Source organism: Echiichthys vipera (genome assembly GCF_963691815.1).
Source record: "Echiichthys vipera genome assembly, chromosome: 5".
NCBI lineage: Eukaryota > Metazoa > Chordata > Actinopteri > Perciformes > Trachinidae > Echiichthys > Echiichthys vipera.
The window spans coordinates 16,786,523-16,809,839 of record NC_139830.1 but is presented as its reverse complement, the minus strand read 5'-3'; the positions used below and the strand labels follow the sequence as shown (position 1 = coordinate 16,809,839).

Sequence of the window (23,317 nt, the reverse complement as noted above, 5' to 3'; positions counted from 1 at the left end):
CATTTTAAGTCCCTCTGTCGCTTCGATTGACTGACTGAAGATATTTATCTCCGCTGTGTCAAGGGGTGGAGGGGGAGCGGAGGATGAGGAGGAGGGTTTAAAGAAAGACAAAGAAAAGGGTGAGGAAAAGAAGTGGGGGGCATCTTAGAAAAACCTGAAGACTCAATGCAATTATTAGAAACTTGACCACAAATGACAATCATCTGGCACGGGCTCTGTAATTAATTGTCTGCTAGAAGGGGCGCTGGGGTTTGGGAGGGTAAAAGAGAGAGGAGAGAGGCAGGCAGGTGATTGGGAGAGGGCAAAATGACAGGTGAGGAGAGACACAGAAGGAGATGAGGTAAGATGAGGCAACAGCTTAAAGCTCCTCTTTAGCGTGCAGGAGACAGAAAATGGTTTGGACACAGTGAAACAGAACTTGAACTGAGAGTGATAGAGGCTGAAAGAATGTGCGGGTGAGATGTTAAAGGGAACAAGAATGAGATTAAAGGAGTGGATTAAAAGAAGGTGAGGCGTTGGAGAAAAGAGAGCTGGAAGGAGAAAGCAGAAAAGTGAAGACTGTGATGGATCTAGTGACCATGTTAAATTGGCTACATTGACCTTGCCCGGGTTCATTTTAACACTCACACTTGTTTGTCTAGTTTTACGTAATTGACCTCAGAAGACTGATTACTATTTCCTGGAACAACAGTACATTTCTCTCTCTGTCTCTTACCCCTCCCTCTCTCACTTGCCATTCTTTGTCCTGCTCTCTGTCTTTCTGGCTTGTATCTATTTTTAAAAGGAAAAGACATGTAGTCTGCCCACAAAATACTGCAAGTTCCCAAAGATTTAATGATGCAACGAAAATAAGGAAATAATCGGATTATGGTAGTCCCCCGTTACATGCACGTGGGAGAATGGGAAAATGACCTGAGTAACTCGACCTCCGGTACAGTACGTGACGCTCTGCCAACATACAGCTGATCGGAATATGGCTTTTTCTTACAGGTGACCTTTGTCAAAATCACAACAACTTTGAAAGTTGGGGGAAAATTGGGGAACTTTTTGACAGAATTACGACTGAAAATGGGTCTTCTTGGTAGTGATGTGACTTGCCATTGCGAAGTCCTCCCTCGGTTTAAAGGTAACGCTCGTGTTAATGTTGTTTTTTTTCAAGTTGCCCATTGCTTCCTGATCTATTCTATTTCCAGGTAGAAGTTTCGCTGTACCGCTGTTCAATGGGGAGGGGCAGTTTTAACCCACAGAGCGTGCACAGACGAGTAACCCGATCGAAATCGGGGAAGGCTCTTTACATGCACGAATAGTCAGGGTTCTGAAGGAGTTATCTAGGTCTGTTAATCGGGGTAGGAAAACACTAAATATACCCTGGTTACGGTGTTTACATGGCGTTTACTGTTAATTCATACTTATTTGTGTCTAATTGGATAATCTTACACACAGTATAGTTCATTTTCTATCTGTCGACAAAATACAGCATAATGCATTATCAGCTGGTATTACTAACAATGACTAACTTGGCTAACCCGTTAAATAAAATGGTTTTCCTACTTTGGAACAAGAACGCAGTCAACTTGGGTGTGACGTCATCCCCAGTTCAGACTTTCCGACTTCCAAGGTTAATGGAATGCACCATAACTTTCCTGGCAAAGAGTGTTTTTGCCACTTCATAGATCTCAGGTCCAAGATCAGTGCTCACCATAATATCTTTTGATCGAGCATTTGAAATGCAGCCGTGTGTATATCTTGGATACTACACTACGGACTCAGAACATCAATTACTTGTTCCCCCTTATAGACTTTTTTCATGTGACGGTAGAAAAAGCCTGGGTGTAAATGATAAAATGAAGGCTGGCTGAATGGCTACACTTACACACTATATTGGTATTAGTAACATTAGTGCTTTTCCTACTATAAAGGCCCTGACAGACTGGCAGACCGTTGACCGTCGGTCAAAGTTGGGCTGATGGTGCGCGTCCGTCGCGCTGTTTTTTTTGGTGTGCCCTGCACTTTTGCCACTAGTCGGCCTTTGTCAGTGATTTTTTGGCTGATCCAGGATTTTGGGATAGCAGCAGAGCCTGTCTGTGAGAGTATTTCTCTCGGTAATGAACAGTTCAGTTTAAGCAAATCAGTGCAGAGGTATAGAAACGGAAGTGAGGAAAGAAAATAAATGGCTAAAGTCAAGAGGCTGTGAGCAGAAGTGACTCATAATTATTGTTTTTCTGTTATTGTTCGCTAGCTCAAAGTAAATATCATTTAACATCAGACTACGCTGTTAATTTGCTAACTAGCGTCTTGAATCGGTCATCTTCCGGTTTTGCTTTTTGAATGCACACATGAGCAGAACATACTGTATGTGCTAGTTAACGTGGAGAAAGGATTGTACCATTAACCCTAACAACCTGCTCTAACACCTGAGCTAGCAGTGCCCAATTATCTCCACACAATTATTTAATAATTATGGATAACCATTGACACATTAATACTTATTGTCATACTGTAGAGAAAATAGGTGTTTAGGCTGTATATGTAAATTAATATGTATATACACGTACGTTTTTTTATGTGCCACAAGTTCGGTTTCTTGATTGAGCGCAAACTGAAAAACATGATGTGACTGCCACGCCTTCTCAGCATGCCAAGCCTGTCACAGCTTATCAAGAATCACTGTCTGTCTTCCTTATTCCTGTCTTTCTATGTCTTCCCTTCATCTCTCCCACATCACTCCCCTCCCTCCCTCCCGCTGTGTGCCAGGGCTGTAATGTGCCTCTATGGTTGTAGTAAGCAGGCCACAGTGTCTCTGAGGCCTTGTGCTACACCACCATTACTATCTGGCTTGCCTCCACTACAAATTGGATGAACAGGCACTGACACATTTTCAATATTATTACATTAAACCAAGTGGATTTTGATTGATAACCTAATATTGGCCTAATGCAAAACATCAATCATGGCAAGTATATTAATTATTTAATATTGTGGCGTAATTCAGAAATCGATGCTGCCTCTGCGTTGAAGGCACAGAGAACGGAGGGAGGGAGGGAGATAAGGAGAAAAGGAAAGCTGTATCCCTGAAGACCTCAGCAGATTATATGATGTTTTGAAAAGAGAGATGAGGATGTAAAAGGGTGTGTGTGTGTGTATGTGTGTCCGCTGCGTCTAATGTCAGCCCAGTGGCGGACAGCGCTTGCCCTTGATGAAGTCAAGACAACAGATGACAGAGTGGGAGATTAAATCCAAGTGAAGAGCTTAATAAAGGTTGGATCACAAAAATAAAAGACGAGGGGAATAAAAAAAGTTGTGATTATAAATAGGAGTGCGAGGGGAGGGGGGGATGAGTGGAGGAGGGACTGAGCGCTGCTTCTCCCCTGTGTTAGATTGTTTCTCACTAATTGCGCTTCATTAGCGGATTACACACACTGTCACCACGGTAACAAATGTCTTGCTGTCTGGTTGCTGGGCGCCCGTCATGTATAATGAATGTGGCGGGGTGTTTGTCAGAATGTAATGTAATTACAGCTAGATGAAGTTTGCCTTAAGTGGTTGACTTGTCTGCATGTGGCTCATTGACGGAGCACAGAATAAACAAGCAAACATCCTTTCTTCATGACTTCTTGTCCAGTTTATTCATACTTTTGTTAGTTATGTCATTCCTTCATACCATTATTTAGAAATTTCGATGTGGTAATGGCTCAGGTTGGACGTCTCACTTGGTATGGGACTTGGCCTGATGGATGGATGGATGGAGGAAGGAAGGGAGGGAGAGTTGGGGTGGCGGAGGGTGGGATGGATTAGACAGTATGTAATTTTAGAGATGGTGTAGATTTACACTGTGATGTTGCTGGCTGCATTAGCAACTGAAGCCTGTCGATAAGCTTTCCTCCCTCTCAGCACACATACAAACACACACACACACACACACACACACACACACATACACACACACACACACACACACACACACACACACACACACACACACACACACACACACACACACACATACACACACACACACACACACACACACACACACACACACACACAGTAAAACGCCACGGCCAGGGTGGAGTTGTCAGTAATGGGGGCCAGAGTTGGGGTGGTGGGTGGTAGGGGGGGGGGGGGGGGGGGGGGGGGGGGGGTTGCAGGGATCGGGGACGGAGGCTGTTTGTGTTCTCTTGATCTGTTGATTTCCGCTGCTGCAAATTTGAAATGTGCCAAAATCGCATCTATTATTTACTGCCAATTTGCTCTTTTTAAAACGGACTGCCCCCCCTCTTTCCACTTCCTCGGCTCACCATTCTGCTGTTGCTACCCTGATAATTATAGACACATTTTTTTATTAATTCACAGATAATAAGCTCAGAGTTCTTCCTCTGTACTTGGAAATTATTTTTATGACTGCCAACAGTGAGGCAGCGATATTAGCTAACCTCTTTCTGGTGTGGACACAAACACACACAGCACTCCAGTCTGAAAGGTTACAATTAGAATAATACTTTATCTTTTTTTCCTTTTGATTAACAAAAACCTTTTCAATGTCATCAAGATCAGTTTCTTGCACAACCATTTCCATCCTGCTCATAAGTGAAAGGAGACGATGAGATGATGTCAACATTGCTGACTGTAATTCAACTAAACAATTAGACGAAGTATCAACTAGTTGATCAACGGGAAAGTAATCAGCAACTTGATTAATTGTTCAAGATTTTTTTCAAGCAGAAATGTGACCAAACAATGAATCAAACTTTTAAAAAATGAAAATCAAAATAACGGCTATATTAATTAATTAATAATGAAAATGACCGTAAGTTGCAGCCCTTATTCCAGCTAATCAAAATCAGCCACGGTCAGGTATTGTTAAGATAGTCAGAAATTGGATCAGAAATGTTAATTCAAGCACACTTGAATAGAGTTTGTTCTTCTGTCTCTCTTGTGCAAGTTTGTGTGTGTGAATCTTGTCAGTGGTTCTTTTTTATTTTTTTTATTAATTAAATGATGTTTTGTGTCTACGCTTTATTTACAGTGGGGGAATATGTTGTTGTGTTGCAGGGACGCCATGAACATCAAAGGCAGATTAGAACATCTGGTAAGTTATATTCAACACCCCCCTCTTGCCCCCTCCCCCTGCGCACACACACACACACACACACACACACACACACACACACACACACACACACACACACACACAGAGACTTTGATACCTGCATTCCTAATTTAACCTCCGGAATTGCAGCTGAATACCTGCAGCTAACAGGCAGTGAGATAAAGACAGAGAAAACAGGGATAGAGGCAGGTTAGTGTCCCCCCTATGGCCTGTTCCAGCTTTTATATTAGCATTAGATTTATCCCCAATTCTGCACAAATGCACAAACAAGTTGTCCACTCAGTTCTCCCTCATTGTATTCTTTTAGTTGTGAATATTTTTTGGATTTTTGCACGTGTACCTATTTGCACATAGATGTATGGAAGAAGAATATAATTTTTCTTTTCAGAGACACACCCTTCCTCTCTCCTTCTCCTTCTCCCTCCTTCTGTCAGCATGGGGCCTTTCCTCAGTCTTCTCCTGTCCATAAATCGGGGGCCTTGTGGAAACGCTCTCCCGGGACAGCCCTGAAAATTTAATGGCCAACGTTTCCCCGCGTTTCTCTTGCTACCCGCTTTAATACGGGGTCAGAGTGCCGTGCAACAAAGTGAAAAGGTTCTCTCTCCTCTTTTTGGGTGGGGAAGATCCGAGGTTTGACGTGCCCCATATCCAGGGGATGAATTATAGACAGGGGTCAGCGAGGGTCCCGGCTCTCTGCGGATGTCACATGCCCTCCCTCCCTCGCCTCCCTGCATACTAAAGCTGCAGCTCCCAGCACCTTACACAAATGAACCCCCCTCCCCTCGCTCGCCCACCCCTTCACGAGCTACGCAAATGACCCTGAATATGCCACACAAATGACTGACCTCGAAATTCAAACAGTTTGCAATAACTCTCCACTTGTGCGAACGGAAGGTGAGATAAAGCTGGCCTCAGATTTCAACATCATCAGGCTCAGTTGCAGAACTGTTCCTTAATGTTATTAATGACTCTGACAAGAACTCAGATTGAAGTGGGAACAAGAGTGGAGGAACTTTACTTGTATAATTCTGTTGGGTACAATGGTCACTTTGGTTCTCTTCAAAACCACTCCCTCCTTCACTAATTCACTCCTCCCTACTGTTTTTCTCTCACTGTAGGAATTTGTGAGGGCACTAATGCAAAGAATCCTAACTCAGAGTTCAGACACTTAAATAAAATTATGGACATTAAATATAGTGTACAATAAACCGATGGTCTAGTTTGGCTTTGGAGATGTCTATAGGTGGGTCTGGAGGTGTGATGGATGTGGCACTCCATAAAAGGGGGAGTGAATTATTCAAGAGAGGATTACATGCATAAACAGCATTAATCAATATGTGTATTGGCAGTTACATCTTGGCGAACATTAGGTAGTGCGTTTTGAGATGAGTCTGTCTCTAACAGACAAGTGGAGGAAGTCATACTGCGTCAGTATATAGTGCAGCGCATGTTTTTACACTTTTATCTGGTCAAAGTTCATCTAAGTATATCTCTGTATCATATCATTTTTCAGTTATCCGCTGAAGTTTTACAAAACAGAAGTACTGTTAAGGAATATAAACTAGATTGTCTTTCACACAGTCATGCCCTAGCCAGGATTGGCATTTCACATGTGAGTGTATGTGTGTAAATGTTTCTTGGCAGGGGTTAGTGCTGCTAGTTTGCATGTGTGTTTTTGAATAGTTTTTGCACTAAGTGGACCTATAGGAACAGATGACAACATGTTTGCATTTGATTCTTAGTCTTTATCGGGATCAGCTCAGAGTTAACATTACACAGTTACACAAATACACATTAGTATGTTTACCAGTGCATTTTTCTGTATATATGTCTTTGGAAATTTGAATACCTGAATACTGAGTGTTTGAATTTATGGGGGTGTTTATGCTTATGGGGAGATTGCACCCCAGTAGTCAGCTGCCTGGGGAGTGCAAGACTCTGATTACGATTCGGGACAGAGAACTGTAAATAATGGAGCTCGTCTCCCTCTGAGGTAGAGTTGCAGGGCTGTTCGAAATGCTTTTTTCCTGTGTACCTCACACATATATCCCTGTAGGTTTCTAAACAGGCATTTATGACTTACTGTTGATGTACTGCTCTTAAGATTAGTGCATCAAACATATTGACACTTATCATGGTGTCACCAAGCTCAAGTCATATCATCCTTTTTAGCAGCTATGTTGGACCTGGTCTCTATCAAAGAATGTATTCTTCCTAATATTTAATTATTTGCAATAGTTGTTAGAAACTGTTTCCGTTGTTTACTCATAGCAAATAAAAACATTTATTGTAAACACTGATGTGACGATCAAGCCTCTGTTCAAAAATCTTCATGCACTTGATTTTTCATGATGAATACTAGCGTTGCCTGCTTCTGTTAAGTTAACAGTATGAGTGAATGACTGGTGCAGTAATTAGGTGGGCAATTAGGATTTATGTGGTCTGAGGTTTGTTTTATTGTTCATGTTTGTTTTGTTTTCGTATTGCAGCAGATTGACTGAACGCAATCAGTATCAATGCAGAGAAAAAGACTAAAGTTAATTGCTCCCAGTGCTCTGCATTAAGTTTCTGGTTTTGTACACACACATACATAAGCAAGTGAGCGCAAACACAAACGCACACACGCGCGCACGCGCACACACACACACACACACACACACACACACACACACACACACACACACACACACACACACACACACACACACACACACACGTTTGAGTTGGATGAATCCTTGCTCTGGGAGAAATGGAGCGATAGTGAAAGAGGTGGCCTACAGCAGCTAATCAGTCCAGATGCACAGCTTCTAAGAGCAAGGCAGAAGAAAGCCAGAAGCTCAATCGATACATAAGGAATCAGCCTCATAAGGATTACCGGCTCAATCAGCAGCTGTACCCATCGTTCTACCACACACACTGCCCGGGAAATGCTAGAAGAGGGGCAGAGGAAGAAGATAGGGAGATCGGTCCCGGGATGTGAGTTTGAATTGAACATGTGAGCGAAGAGCAGGAAAGGCTGGTTTACAGGACACTTCAGGGTTGCAGCTTCAATTGAGGTCACGATTCACAGAAAACTGAAATGACACATCTGTGTTGTCATTGGAGAACTTTAACTGTGTTAATAACAGACAAATTATTTAAGTGGAATTGTTTGCATATAACTGGCAGTTACACCAACTGGATTCAGTAATTTTGGCAAACTCCTTGTGATCTCGTTTTTGAGGGGAAATGCTACTTTAGGTTTCAGAATTAAATTGTATTAAAATGTAGTCGATCAGTAATTTGCCACTGGAGGTGTATTTGTTTTATCCAAAAAGGTAGCATAGAAACAAGGGCTCACCAGACGGCTGTACAGAGGGCTGTCTTCAGGAATGGCCGGTGTCGCCGCAGTGTCCCTTGGCGAGTTGAAGAGTTTACTGAGGTAAATAGCCTTGTTGGACTACTGACAGATATGCAGCAGCAGCTGTGTTCAGTACTACTCAGTTACATCGAAAATGTGACAAACCTGGCCTCACTGCACTCAGTTGGCTTTGAGTCGTCTTAGTTTAAAATACAAGTTGAGGAGAGTTCAGAGCTCAGAATGATTTATTATTGTGCATAATGTATTGATATATTATATTATTTCTTTTCTATATTCTGCATCTCTAATTGTCTCATTAAACACTTTGTCTTTATCTCTCGCTGTATCTCTTCCTCTTTCTTGCTATTTCTTTTTCTGTCTGTCTTTCTTCCTCTCTAATGTGATTGTATAGGATAAAGAGGTGAAACAGCTCAGAGAGAGATACTGTGCAGATAAAGGAGGGGAAAGGGTAGGCGGGGGGTGTTGATAATCTGCAAACAGATTTCCATGCTTATTACACTAATGATTTCATGATATTTGATGTGGCGGCGGGGGTTGGGAGAGTGTGGAGGGGGTGGGGTTGTCTCTTTCTCTCTCTCATCTCGACGGCGCGGCTAAATGATGGAGTAATTTGAGTGACCTCTGACATGGGGCAGGCCAAGACGTAATTGCATGTCATTCTGGCACGGTGGGGGAAAGGAGGGGGAGCTCCACAAAATACAAAGTATCCCTCCCCGTCTTTCCCTCCTTTCTCGCATATCCATTTTTTTCCCTCTCTCCTTTTCATGTGTCCCCATCACTGTCTTGCTCTCGTTGTTGCCTGTCTTGTTGCCGTGGCTCTCTTCTTGAGTGTTTCCAAAAATACCCCCCCCACCCCACCCCAAACAAAAGAAAGATTGCATTAATTTTCAAATGATGATATTACATTAAGCGCGGAGATCTCATATATCAAAACGTGAGAACTACTCCCTTACTGTATGTGCTTCATCTTAATGGTATCGCTGGATGTCAAGGGCATGGAGGAAATTAAATCGGAAAGTGCAGATAGACCAAAGAAGATATTATCTCTGGATGATTGCAGTTTTGATAGGTATTCCAGTGAATTTCATTTTCTCCGGATGGGAAGAAGATGAGTTAGCCTGCACATTTGCTCATTTTTCTTCTACATGATTTATGTGAGTTGAGTATAAAATTTCCCCCCCCCTCTCCATGTAACCCCCACCGCCTCCCCCTTTTATCAGGAACACATACATGCATGCGCATGCACACACATGCATGTGGGGTAGTAAATTACTGCCTTTGAGTTGGATTTCGGCTGGGGCAGTTTATGTATGTATGTGTGATGTTTGTATGGTTGTATGTGGGCGAACTGCAATGCATGAGGTTTTGTGTATTTCTCTGCATGTGCATGTGTATGAAAACACGCGCCTGAGATAGCAGCAGAGCCATCAGCGGGAATGATTCCAGGGAGACTGCGGAGTGTCATTACTCAGACTTGTTTACATTCTAAATACGTAATGAAATCTTGTTGGTAATAATGACGGGAATAAAAGTTTGGGAAATTGTAAAAGTGGTGAAGTTTGAGAAATGAGCCCCAGCCTGTGAAATAGCATTTGGGGGCAGGAAACGACATTATTATGCAGTGCTCCTGCCTGCCTGAGACATGAAGATGAACTGCTGGCGGGCCATAAAATGCTGTTAGCCCTAGCCTGAAGTATGGCACATTGTAAAAGAGCCCTGATCCCATATTGCCATTATATATAAAAGTATAGCCATACACAACATTATTTTTCATATAAGATGAGCTCAGATACAGTGGCCCAGGCCCCCCAAATACATACACTGATAGGCAGATTTTTTTTTCCTCCTCATAAAATATATAAATAAACATATTGCCATGGAACCCATCTCTGCCCTGATCTTATAGACCTCGATATTAAAAACAGAAATATTGCATTTTCTAGGGGCTCTGTTTTCCCCTGTCCTCTTTTGGGTATGGGATACAGTATATCTGTGTGTTTGTTTGGGGGGAATGGGAGGGAGACGTAAAAGGAAGAAGAGATGAGGAGGAAGCCCGAGCGGAAAGCAACAAATGAAGGAAAATGGAAACAGATGAAGACTTTAAAGATATAATGAGATGAATATTGAGCTTATCAACTCAGCATAAAGAGAGTTAGAGGGAGTGTATATTGAGACTGTTTATTGACAGATAATAATGGTAACAATGGTGCAATTAAGATTAATGTTACGGTAGATAGCCTCAAGATATTGTTTTGGAGATATTTGAAACTCTCAGGTGAGTTTACTCAAACCCACATGTCATTAATGTGTTCATTCATTTATGCATTCATTCAGATTATTTACTTTTTAGGTACGATATAGGGAGCAGGAAAGATGGGATAATGTGTGACAAATGTCCCAAACTCTGTTTTAATCCAGAGGTTTGTTGGCTTTCTCTGGCTTCATTACTGTGTATTAACCATTCACTATGTTTACAATGCTGCAGTTTATATTCTGACCTTGAGCATTTAGTTCTGTAAGACTTTGTTTCAAACACTAGTTTCAGAAGAACGAAAAGTAATCACAAACTTCTACAGCAGGGGTGAGCTTCCTTAAAGGTTTTTGGGAGGCTGGCTCATTGGTAAACTTGCTTCACAGATCAGTTACTAATCTGTCCCATTGGATTTTTTGAACTTCATGCTAACAATGGGAATACAATATTGTTGAGAGATTGCATGTAATTTGTCTTGTTTCAGCATTTAGATAACTCCCATTATCTCACCTATTAATCTTCAGTGATATGTGCTTAAGTATGTCAAAGTTGATGATTAAAATGAGACAAAAGCGTTTCTGTTATTGAGTATCTACTTTCCTTATTTTCAGTGGAAATTAACTTTTAGGATTATAGGACTGTGAATAATTAGGAGCAGTATATTGATACTGTATGTTGTTGCTAACCTCACATAGCTCTCATAGCTAAAATAATAAAATACACCACCTATATATTTTCTATCATATTTGAATATAGGTCTATAATAGATAATCCGTTCAGTTATATGTTTCAGTTAAACAGTTATATTCATATAACTTTAATAGTATTAGAATAATTTTTAAAAGTATCATTATCTTTATTTCCTCTTTTTGTACGCATAAACATCTAATGTTCTGGAGTTGTAGTGTAGATAAGATGAGCTCCACGGAGGTGCCTGAGAGATGATGGTTTACTGTGTCTGCCGATTCCGGAGCTCAACTAATCATCAAGAAGACCAGCAGTGCTTCGCTCTGATTCTCTGACCTACAGTATCTATCATTATTCTCTTGTCCCGCCCTCTCTCTTTGGTCCTCTCCTCACTTCCTCAGTTTTGTTCATGTCTCACCTGAGCCTGAACTGAACATATCATAGATTGATAATGAATTAATTATTATATGTAAATGAACAGATTGACATATTATGTCTGCAGAGGATGACTAAAATCCACAAAACCACAAGTGTTGCTTCTCTGCCTGCATGAGTGTTGATGTATGCTGGTTTCAACCATACTTTTATTTCTATTGTCATAAATACATTCTTCTGTTTTTGGTACGACGGATCATTTGGTGAGATAGTGGCCTGAATGTCTGACTAAAATTTGTCCAGAGACAGCCTATCTGACCTTTGTTTTGCCCCTCTAACAGGCATTTTTCCATCTGCTGACCCACCATACTTTGCTTGGTCTGGTCGGCCCCAGGCCAGATAATAATAGGGCCTTTGACCAGAGCATGACTACAAATAGATGAAATTTCCTGCATGTGGTACCTCATTATACACAGTGTAGCATTGTTTTTACCAAGCCGAGTGAGGGTTATTTATTTTTCTAATGGGACGTGCTTATTTTTGACTAATGGGACAGACGCTGGGCACTTAGGCTCAGCTAAGCGTGTCTCAGTGTGTCTGTCGTCACCGTGGTGAGGTAAGGGAACAAGCTGGAGGCCTACCGTGAGCATACAGGACTTCCTGTCACATCTGCAAGAGTAAGCTAGAGTCAAGCCGGTGTGGGTGTCAATAATATCCCAATATTAGTAGATTCTTTTATGACAGCTACTTGAAAAGCAGGATGTTTATTAAAAAAAAAGGCACCCTGAGAAAGAGAGAGGGGAAACACCTTGCCCATGTTGTATGTTTTGACTTGATAGTAATACCTATGCAATACATGCAGAACTAGATTTCATAAACTCATATGCAGGTATTCAGAAAGGGGTCCTCCAGTGTTTCAGCTGCAGGGCACAAGAGACGGATAATCTCAAACCATGGGCATATAAAACTGAAATACTCTTAGCTATAACAGGGGGACAACACATAAGGCGTCGGTATGCTCCAACCAAAGGGCTTGTCAGAGGGTGGCTAGGATTGTGTGGTGGGATTGACCTTCACTATCTAGTAATTTTTCATTCTTTACAAAACAATTTCTGTCACTAATAGTGTACAATTGACTGCAACACTATAAATTCCCTCCAGGAAAGGTGGGCACCATTATCCTTATATTTATACCAATATCGATAATGACCAGCATGCCACCCCTACAAAATGAATGGCTTTGTGATAAATCATTACTTAATAATAAAATGCCTTACATTTCTACTTTCTAAAACCTCCTTTCTTCATGGCTATTTCTGATCCTGTCCATCCTTGGTAAAGAGCTTTGATTTTCTCCCCGAACCCGATTGGGCCAGGTCTGTAATTTCTCAGAATTCACACGACTTGAGTCTGGTCGAGTTTGTGCACATTTCCAGGATATCTATTCAACTTAACACGTATGAATAAAAAAGCAGTGGAACTTCTTGTTTTCAGTCAGACTCGGGCCCAAAACTGCTGCCGTGGTGAAAAATTAGCTTGAGCATAAACAGAAACTATTCAGAGTCATGTTGTGTCAGGACTGATTTCTTTGGGACCGATCATAGCTCTATATTGTTCCCCTCCATGTCTTCTCTATATTCTTCTTCTTCATCATCTTTCAATTCCTTCCTCACCTTATCTCTTCTCTGAACTCTCTCTCTATTAGTCTGCTGTATTTCCCCAACTCTGAAGAAAACAAAAGCAACTTTGTCTGTCTCTCTGTCTTGTCTTTTGTCCCCCTCTGCCTGTTATCTTCCCCTCTCCTCACAGTGTGATAATCTAAAGCCCCTGTAAGGAAAGCGCTGCTCCTTTCCAACACGCACTCCCACCTTACTCCCTCTAAACTCCCTCTGTGTCTCATGTTTGTTTGTGTGAGTGGGAAAGGCGCAGTTCTAATTGAGGGGCGAAGCCACTTCAGATGCAGCGGGTGCCTCTTTCCCAGTGGGGGGAACACAGATCTGTCTCTGGGGAGCACAATTAACGCCTTTTTATTGTTTACTAATGAATTACACACAGAGGAAGCAGGCATGCGTGTGTGAATTAGAGAGAAAAATAGTTTGTTTGGAAGCAAAAAAAGTGTGTGTGTGTGTGTGTGTGTGTGTGTGTGTGTGTGTGTGTGTGTGTGTGTGTGTGTGTGTGTGTGTGTGTGTGTGTGTGTGTGTGTGTGTGTGTGTGTGTGTGTGTGTGTGTGTGTGTGTGTGTGTGTGTGTGTGTGTGTGTGTGTGTGTGTGTGTGTGTGTGTGATTATATTTTCTTAGTTGATGTCTTGAGTATATTTGACATCACTTGATAATGTGATATTAATTATAGCCTGTTTACGCTTACATTTGGATCTTAAGACAGGAAGCAGGTGTCCTAGGTTTTCCTTTTTCACTCTCTTTTCTGCATTTATTTTAACCAGAAATTCAATGCAGAAAACTTCTGTTATACTTTCTGGTTAAACTTTTAAGGCCACATGTCGATCAAAGTTTAAGCAGTTGTTTTTCCATTAACAGGGTGATAGCAAATAACTGCTTCGACATCGCTGATTTGTGTCAGCAAGTTGCTTGAAAGTTTTAACAGCGACAGACAACGCAGCAGCAGTTTTTTTTCCTGTGTGATTCAGAGTTGCATTAACCACAACTGGCAGGACTGTGTGTGTGTGTCTGTGCATGTGTGTACGTGGATTGGGGATACATGGACTTACACATGCCTTAAGGCCAATGTAAACAAATTCTAATGTAATTACTGAGGAGAGCGTTGTAATAAACTGTAACTAAGATGATTGCACAGCACACAATAATCAGGTTAGTTAAGCTGTGATGTCTTACCGCTTTAAATGAGTGGTAATACCGAGACTGATTTCTGTGTCGTTTTAATTGTTCAGCAGGCTAAACCCTGCACCATTTAAATGGGTTAACATTTTGTTTGTATGCGTGTTATAATTTCTTTTGCTGTAAAGAAGATGCCAAAAAGCAAGAAAAAAAAGACCAAATTGTGGCGTAACCACCTCTTCATGAGGGGCAATAGAAGGTGTATATGTCTGTGTCTGGGTGAAGGCCTCAAGTGTTCCTCCTCTTCTCCAGCATAATACTGATTAATAATTTCAGTTGTCAAGCAGTGCCAGTCAGTGTGAGCGTGATTCACTATGTCACCTGCTACAGGGGATATATATGCATGTGCGCGCACACACACACACACACACACACACACACACACACACACACACACACACACACAAACACACAAAAAACACATCCATGTTGCATCAACTGTGTGTCAGTCTGTCTGCAGTGCCTGGATGTGCGTTCCATCTAGAATCCAGCACCCTGGCATCGCTACATTAAAGGGGGTCATTATATTTCCCTGGCTGCCAGCGAAAAGTGACGTTTTTACAAAGTGACAAGTTTACAGTTTGATAAATCGTCTTTTTTTTTTTTTCTACTGGGGGTGTGGTGGAGAAGCCAGGAGAAGGAATGGTGGGAGGAAGACCTGGGTTGTGTGTGTGTGTGGAGGAGGAGAGAGGAAGCGCTGCCTGTCAGCGACGCCCCGGCCCTGTCGTCTAAATGATGCTCCCAGGCAGCAGATTCAGATCCCATCCCCATTAGCATTTAATTTCTCTCTAATCCTACACACAGACTCCACCACTGCATGGTAACGAGGGCTGCTGTGCTACGGCAAAACTGGAAAAACCTCCGAGAGCAATCTGCAGCGTGCTCGCCTTTTACAGCTCCGTGCTTTGTCGTAACCATCATTCTTCCTCGACAATTAAGACCCTCAAATCTAATAGCAGTGATATTGGAATTACAGCAAGACCCTTTTGAGGGCATGTCAGGAAAAAGGGCTGCGCCTCCCAATACAGCTGTCAAAGCACAAGGCCCTCCCCCCGTTCATGCCCGCTAAGCGTTTCTGATGCATGCACACACACACACACACACACACACGCACACACACACACACACACACACACACACACACACACGATGGGGAATATGATGAGTCTCTGGCTGTGATCTTTGTAAAATGTGCTCTCTGTGCCCTCTTATCCAACTCTCCAAAGACTTGTTACAGCAGCTTTTGTTTTCTCTCTTCTCCTCTCACTCTCTCTCTTTGTCTCTAAATTTCTCTTCATCTCTTCCTCATTGATTCTCCCTGGTGTGTCAGGGATGTTGTTGCTTTCTGTTTTTCACCAGCAGGGTTTTTTTTTTTTTTTATACAGATGATTAGACTAGTAGATTGGTAAGTTGTCCCTTGGTGCTCTGTGAGGACAGTTCACTCTGATGTTTACTGTTAAAGATTATCATGGGTAAAATATATTTCAGCCTAAGGGACACAACCATTTTAGAGCTAGATTTCATAGATAAAGTTATGTCACTGTCAGCTCTCCTGTAACTGCGCTTTGTCATACCTCAGGCAACAGCAGTAGATCGTCCTTATGAAAACCTTTGTGTGACCTGTCCTGCCGATGTGCCCTCGAGCTGTAGTTGTCTAAGAAGAAGGAGAAACTCTTTGTTAGACTTAGACATAATTATTGATTACTTATTTTCTGTTTTATGTCTGTTACTCTTCTGCAGACTCCAGCAGAGCAGGCTAAAGTCCGAATGCAAATGGTCCTGCAGGCTGCTGGTAAGTAAAAGATTATTCTGTTCTTCTTCCCTCATTCTTTTTGTTTTGGTTTGTTTTATAATGTTATGGTCCAAAACTGTTTCTTTGGTCTGACGCTTGCCAGTCGTGGTCATTCCCTCATTCAGGGATGCTTATTTAAAGGGGGTTTCACTATGTGTGTGTAGAGCAGCCTCAGTCTGTAGTCTGCCTCACTGTGCTGTGTCACTTTTCTGTCACCGTACCTTTTTTAGCCATGATAGCGGCGCTGCTCTAGGGGTGACGGCGTCAGTCGGTCGCTCCACCACATTGCCTACACGCAAATATAACATCATCGTGTGTGTATTTGTGGTAATTTATTTTTAGATTTAGTGCATTTTTTATAATCATTATTTTGCTGTCATGCATATAGATGACTAGCTTTGTACTGTGTAGACATTCAGAGCAAGTATTAGGGGCACCGGCAGAGTAACAAGGCCTGAAGGTGCTGACTTTCATCCAGAGCCTGAGGTCACCACTGATCGTACATGAAACTGGACAGCCCAGCACCTGTGTACTACACAATGTATTTAATGTTCCTCATTTTTGCACTAATCTCTTCAAATGTAATAGTGTAAAACCTTGTTTATCTCTTTTTAATCAATAAGATATCCATATTGTGTATCAGGGAATAAAATAAAGAAATTGTCCGCTGCACACACCACTGTGGACCTGGGCGGGTTTCGTACTTGTTTTTCCACACGCAGACTCACAGCACCCCTCCTCACACACGCACGCACGCACGCATGCACACACACACACACACACACACACACACTGCTCTCCGCTCTGAGTGCTTCTGGGCCCATATTCACTGTAGCTTAATTTCAAACACTCCTCCCAGTACATAAGTCATAGATGTCACCATGCACACGGTGTATATATTCCAGTGTGTATTCGAGGGGTAGAGTTGCGAGCCAGATGTGACAGGCAGAGATTGACTGTGGAGAAAGATGTCTTCATGTTTACAGTCATGCACACACACACATACACGGCCCGGCACTTCAGAGCAGGGCTCTAATTTCACCACAGGAAATATATGAAAGAGCCAGGCATCTATACATCATCTATAAAGCACCCAGCAGCCACACACTTACCTCACTTAAGACATGTTCTGCCCAACTGTAGGACCACAGAACAACGCTGCAATCGCTCTCTGCGATTCCACTGATTTGAACATATTTCACAAACATTAGCGTACTTTAAATTGACTACATGTCAATTATGTTCTCTATTGTATATCAGACACCCCGCACTCCCTGCCCTGCCACCTTAAGGCTAATGTTGCGCTAATGGTGGTGAAGCATCATAAAATCGAGCATGTGGCTTTGAGTGCAGTAGGCCAGACTGGTGCAGACACAGGCCCAGGGCCAGACTCGGGACTAGAGGAGAGGGTTTAATGCACATGGACACGTCTCTGGTTTTCTTCTCTTTCCTGGAGGCTTCCAAAAGAACAGGTTTATGGCTCAGTCAAAGATAGTCTTCACCAGAGAGACCATTCAGGCCATAATGATCTACAGTTAAATATGAAGGGACAACAGATTTTAACTTTATAAAGCAGTTTATACTTAGATTCAGAATTTTTTTCAGCCATTTCTCTGCTGCTTTTGTCTGTTTTATGATTAACCATTGAATGCCCTCATTAATTTAAATTACGTTTGTCCAATAAGAAATATTAGCAATGTCTTTCTCACGTCCTCTGACCCGGCAGCTCTTAAGCTGCCCAATCTTCTAAATTCATCCGTCTCACATTTCTTCTTATTCTCTCTGTTTCTTTAGTTCTTCTTTCTTTTTTCTTGTCCCTCTCCATCTATCTGTCCTCTCACTGTCCGTCCGTCTCACTGTCTTTGTTCCAGTGCTGTTAGCGGACAGAGGGAGATAGGGATGGAGGGTGAGGAAGGAAGCAGCAGATGTTGGGAGGTTGTGTGAATGTTAATGTCCTGACGTAGCCATGGAGCTTAAAGCCTCCTCCTCCTCTTTCCCTCCGTTCCTCTCTGAGCACCCGCCAGGCTTTCTCTCTCGGGGTCTCCTGACATCCTTAAAGCCCGTGGCTCTCCTCTCCTCTTATTTGCTCTCCTCCACCTCTTTCTCTCCCATCCCCTCCCTCCCTCCCTCCTTTTGTCCGTCTATGGACTCTCTCTAGTCAGTAGAGAGCAGATCATCCCATGGCTAAAGCGGCTCAGGCCTTTGTGTTGGGGGGCTCTGTGGACCTGTAATGAGACCCCTCGGCTGGCCCGCTGGCCTGCTTAGCACTCACTGGGGGCTTTGCAAGTGTGCGTGTGCGTCTGTGTGTGTGTATGTGTGTGTGGAGTAGGATGAGGAGGTGAGAGGAGGAGGGCAACGCTGGCCCCCAATGAAAGAGCTGGATGGATATGTTTATGGGTCACTTCCTGCTTGCCCTACATATCACACACACACACACACACACACACACACACACACACACACACACACACACACACACACACACACACACACACACACACACACACACACACCACCCCATATTTCCAAGGCAAATTAACAATAATAAGATTATTTTCACAATGTCATGGTTTGTAACTTTATATATTTTATGTTAATAAAAGGCCCCATTAAACTGCATACAATACATACATAATTTACAATAATTATAAATAAAAATATGAATCATTATATCTATCATTCATTATGAAATATTTGACTGTCAAAGGTGGTTGTTACTGTCAAAAAATCAGATAACAGAGATTCTTTCATTACTTATAACATACAGTATAGCCTGAATTGGCCATATTGCAGGAAAACTTCTACTACAGGGAGGGGAAGTTCATCAGGATTTAGTTGGACAGTAAATATAATATAAAGGTTACGTCATAGAAAAAAGCAGCAGTACCCCCACCATGTGGCACCCCCAGTTTATTTGCTCTCTACTTACATCACAAATATTCATGTACTGAAACAGTCAGTCCTAGTTTCAAAACCAAAGCACTCACAGAAGAAAATACTATAATAAAAATAATATATATTTGCACGCACACACACATGCACAAACACACCAGCCACGACACCCTTGCATATGTATTATATTCTTTTCTTTTCAGCCACTTGCTAGGTTCTTGGCTCTTTTCAGAGCCGTGTCCATTTCCACTCAAATGAGCATAAGCACTGTGCATGGCAGCGGGCCTCTCCTCATCCACATGTCAATGGAGAGTGTTTGCAGAACACCCACTAAGGACCTGAGGGCCAGGGGTCATCAAAACCTTAGTCTTCTCCCTATTTGAACCTTTGACAGCAGCAAAACAAACAATCCTTAAGATCTCATCAGAGGTTTGAACTTGGCAGGGGCTCACTGGTCTGAATTAACTTCCTCTATTGGTTTGTCTAAATTTGACACCTGGCTGGAGTTGGTAGGGAGAAAGTTCCTCATTTCTGACTTTAATCATATTGAACAACTCAGTATTTGGTTTATAACTGAAGCTGCTCAATTAAAATTACAACATTGACAACTGCCATTCCCACTGGTATTTTATGTTTCTTTTGGTTTGATTTTTTTGGTGCTTAAGGTCTAAAATAGAGTCATAAGAAATGGTATAGTAGAAGACAATGATGGATTAGATTAGTCTTGTTATTTAAAGTGGATATGATACATGATGAACATTTTCTTTGTTAACCTATATCTTAAATCCGTGAACAAGTAGTGCAATTCACAGGTAACATTCAGGGAAATAAAGGATTTTTGATTTGCAAAATGAAAAATGAGTTAACCATTTAACTTAAATTTAAAATGATTACTTCATTAGTGTTTTTTTTTCCTTCTTTAAAAAACACAACTGATTAAAAGTGTTGAATGTCAGATTAAGCAATTGTAAAGTTGCATACAAGTGTGTATACTTTTGTTTTCCTGCTACTAGTGACTCTCATTCAACTCTGTAGTGACATTTTAGTGACAGTTGTTGTATTTCAGTACACTTCTATTAATAAGTCTGGAAAACCTTGCTTCCTCCATATGTGTTTTAGGGCTAATGCAATTTATTGTATTGCTTTCTCTTGCGATAAAATATCGATACACTGGTGCAAAATGTTGATATTTTTGATCAAAGAAAGGGATTTGTATTTTTTGCATTAATTTATTTGTTTTTTGAGTTCTTTAAACTTAATTTACACAGAGATTGAAAATATTTTAATGAAGCATATGTATATCCTTAGAACTGTTCTCCTTTATGGCAGTGAAGCCTTTTGCCAGTTTGTGACTGTTTTACATTAGAATGATGGCACATGTGGACATCTCTCTCTCTCCCTCTCTCTCTTTGCCTGTTAAAGGGAAGGGGTGCAAGATTATTGCTGCTTGCTATTGCTCATGGAGGAATTTTTGGGTCTCTGTAAATCATAAATAATTCATAGTGTTGTCAAGACCTACTCTGTATATGATATGTCTTGAGATAACTTTTGTTAGGATTTGGCACTATAAATAAAATTCAATTTAAATGAAATTGGTATCTACAAGTTGCAGTGTGTGTGTGCGTTAAACCCTTCAATGGCCACCCCCTTTCTAGTATCGAGGGTGGGGGAAGGGATGTTCAGGGGGAGATGGCAGGTCAAATTAAAAAAAAAAGTCTCACTGCAATAAATGGCTTCTATGGAGACTAACATCATCACACATGAATACAGCTGGGCTCATTGAATCAACAAGAGTCTCAGGTCTTCAATCCAATTTATATAATTAGACTGTTTAGGGACCACACTATGCAGCAATATTAAAATACTCCATGTTAGAATAGGCGAAGTGGGCATCTCTGTAAAGGGGAGTGAAAATAGACTCACCAGTTTTCGCTCACTAAGATTTAGCCTAACTTTGGAGCGCTATTTAGCTCCCTTCCTGACAAGCTAGAATTCCTTAGACCATCTACTTTCGTATCATCACTTGTCTGTAACACTCATCTGCTACAGCCTCCGAAAGACGAAAAGTCATTAGGGGCACCGGTGGGCTGATGCCATGCAAGAAGTTAAAGAGGTACTAAGCTAAGACTCTGCACTTTGTTGTGTATTGTTTCATCTCAGTTCTCAAATTTTGTGAAACTGACTCCAAAATGCGGTGAATAAATCCAAACCTTTTGACTTTTTAGGGGTATAGAGTCAAGATTCAAGGTTCAAGAAGCTTTATTTATCCCAATGGAAATTATTGTGCAACAGTTTCAATACAAAGATGGGAAAGGGTCAGAGAAACAATAAGCTTACATAAATCAAATAAAAATAAGGCTAACATAAAATAAATCAAACAATTGATAATAGTTGCATATTCCGATCCAGCCCTGATTAATACCAGTTAAAAAGTCCTCCAAGGTTGATGTAAAACAAACAAAGATGTTCCTAAATTTAAAAAAATAAGTAATTATAAAAATTCAACATCAGTATCAGCTTTTTTCTTTTTTTCTTCTTTTTGTTTTTATAAATAAATGTTTTTCGGGCATTTTTGAGATAGCTTAGAGAGAATTACCCCAGCAGGAACTGAACCGGGAGGCTGCAATTACCTACATGTTGACAGTATTATAAACACCCAATGTTATGTTAGTTTCTGTATGTATGAGTGCATCTCTCTTGTTTGTGTCTGTAAGTTTTTTTGTCTTTTTATATCTTCTCTGATCAAGTGACAGATATAAAGAGGCGGGGGGGGGGGGGGCAGCCAAGCTTAGGAGCATCATGCGATGGGACTAATTCTTCCACAGTAAATACTGGGTATTAGGCTTCTCTGTCGCAGCAGGGGTCCAGAAACACATACACACCCTTTCTCTTGAGCTCTCCGCTTCTTTCCTCTGTTTTCCTTGTGCTTGCAGTACTCGCTATCCCTCCCACCGCCTCAGCCCACCCCCTTAGGCCCTGACAGATGTGTGCTGAACAGACCACATACATGGAGGGTGTCACCTTACCCCCTCTGGAACTAAAGGGCTAATGCGCCACATTTAGGAGGCTGCCGCCCTTTGTTCTGCCAGGATAAGAGGTGACGGGGAGGATGAGACTGAGACAAGACCCAGCTCTTTACATGGCCCTTCTTTATTTCCCTCTCTGCATATTTTGTTTTTCTCTATGAACTTGTTTTCCTCTCCCTATTATTATGCACTGAACGCTGGTATGCAGCACAGGATTTGTTAGGCAGTGCATAACAATTATCACACACTATCCATCTTCATCATATTGCCGTCACTCTGGTAGTAGCACCAGTGACATGACTAAGGTGATTGTCACAAACGCCAGTCAGCAGTGACCTTCATCTCAAAGGGGATTTCTCTGTGCAAACACAAGGGAATTACCCAGTAATAACTCCCAACCACATGTTCTCTTTGCTAAAGGTGTTATTGTAACAACAACAACAGCAGCAGCACGCCACTTGACTTTTAGTAATTTGAACTGAAAAGAGGGCTCTTTGCTGTAATGGGCTATTTGTGAGCCAAAATATAGTAAACAACTGTTTGATGCTTCCAGGTTAGCTGCATTAGAGGGATTTAGTTTGATATATTCATTTTGGCTGCCTTTTTGTTTTGCTAGGTGAACTTTATGGTGTGAAATATTCAAGCATAGAGCCAGAAATGTAACAACAAAGCTTCCACCATTTTCAAATAAACAAAACCATTACACAATCGCAACAGAAATCCCCTTTGCATCCATGCAGGAATGTGTCTACTGTTGTCCTTTGGGAGGATAATGGTGCAGGGATGTCCTGTAATTTAGTCTGTATAACCATTGATCACCTGGATTTATGTGCCATTACCTCACTGTTCCAGTCAAGAGTCGTAATTATGTCTCACAGACAGAGAGATAGAGAGAGAGGGAGAGAGAGAGGCCTCCAGTTACACAAATACCTGAATAAGCTTTTATCAAACAGCCCCTGCTGCTCACTTAG

At 41.7% G+C, this 23,317-nt stretch overlaps 1 protein-coding gene across 2 annotated transcripts in view; it reads left to right on the top strand.

The window, feature by feature from the left end:
• Positions 1–23,317, top strand: part of rsrc1 (arginine/serine-rich coiled-coil 1) — a 121,564-nt gene that overhangs the window by 40,777 nt on the left and 57,470 nt on the right. For both annotated transcript variants that reach the window (XM_083914327.1, XM_083914326.1), the window contains exons 5-6: positions 5,053–5,089; positions 16,377–16,428. In XM_083914327.1, the coding sequence (XP_083770453.1) occupies positions 5,053–5,089; positions 16,377–16,428 (89 nt within the window). The remainder of the gene's footprint in view (positions 1–5,052; positions 5,090–16,376; positions 16,429–23,317) is intronic.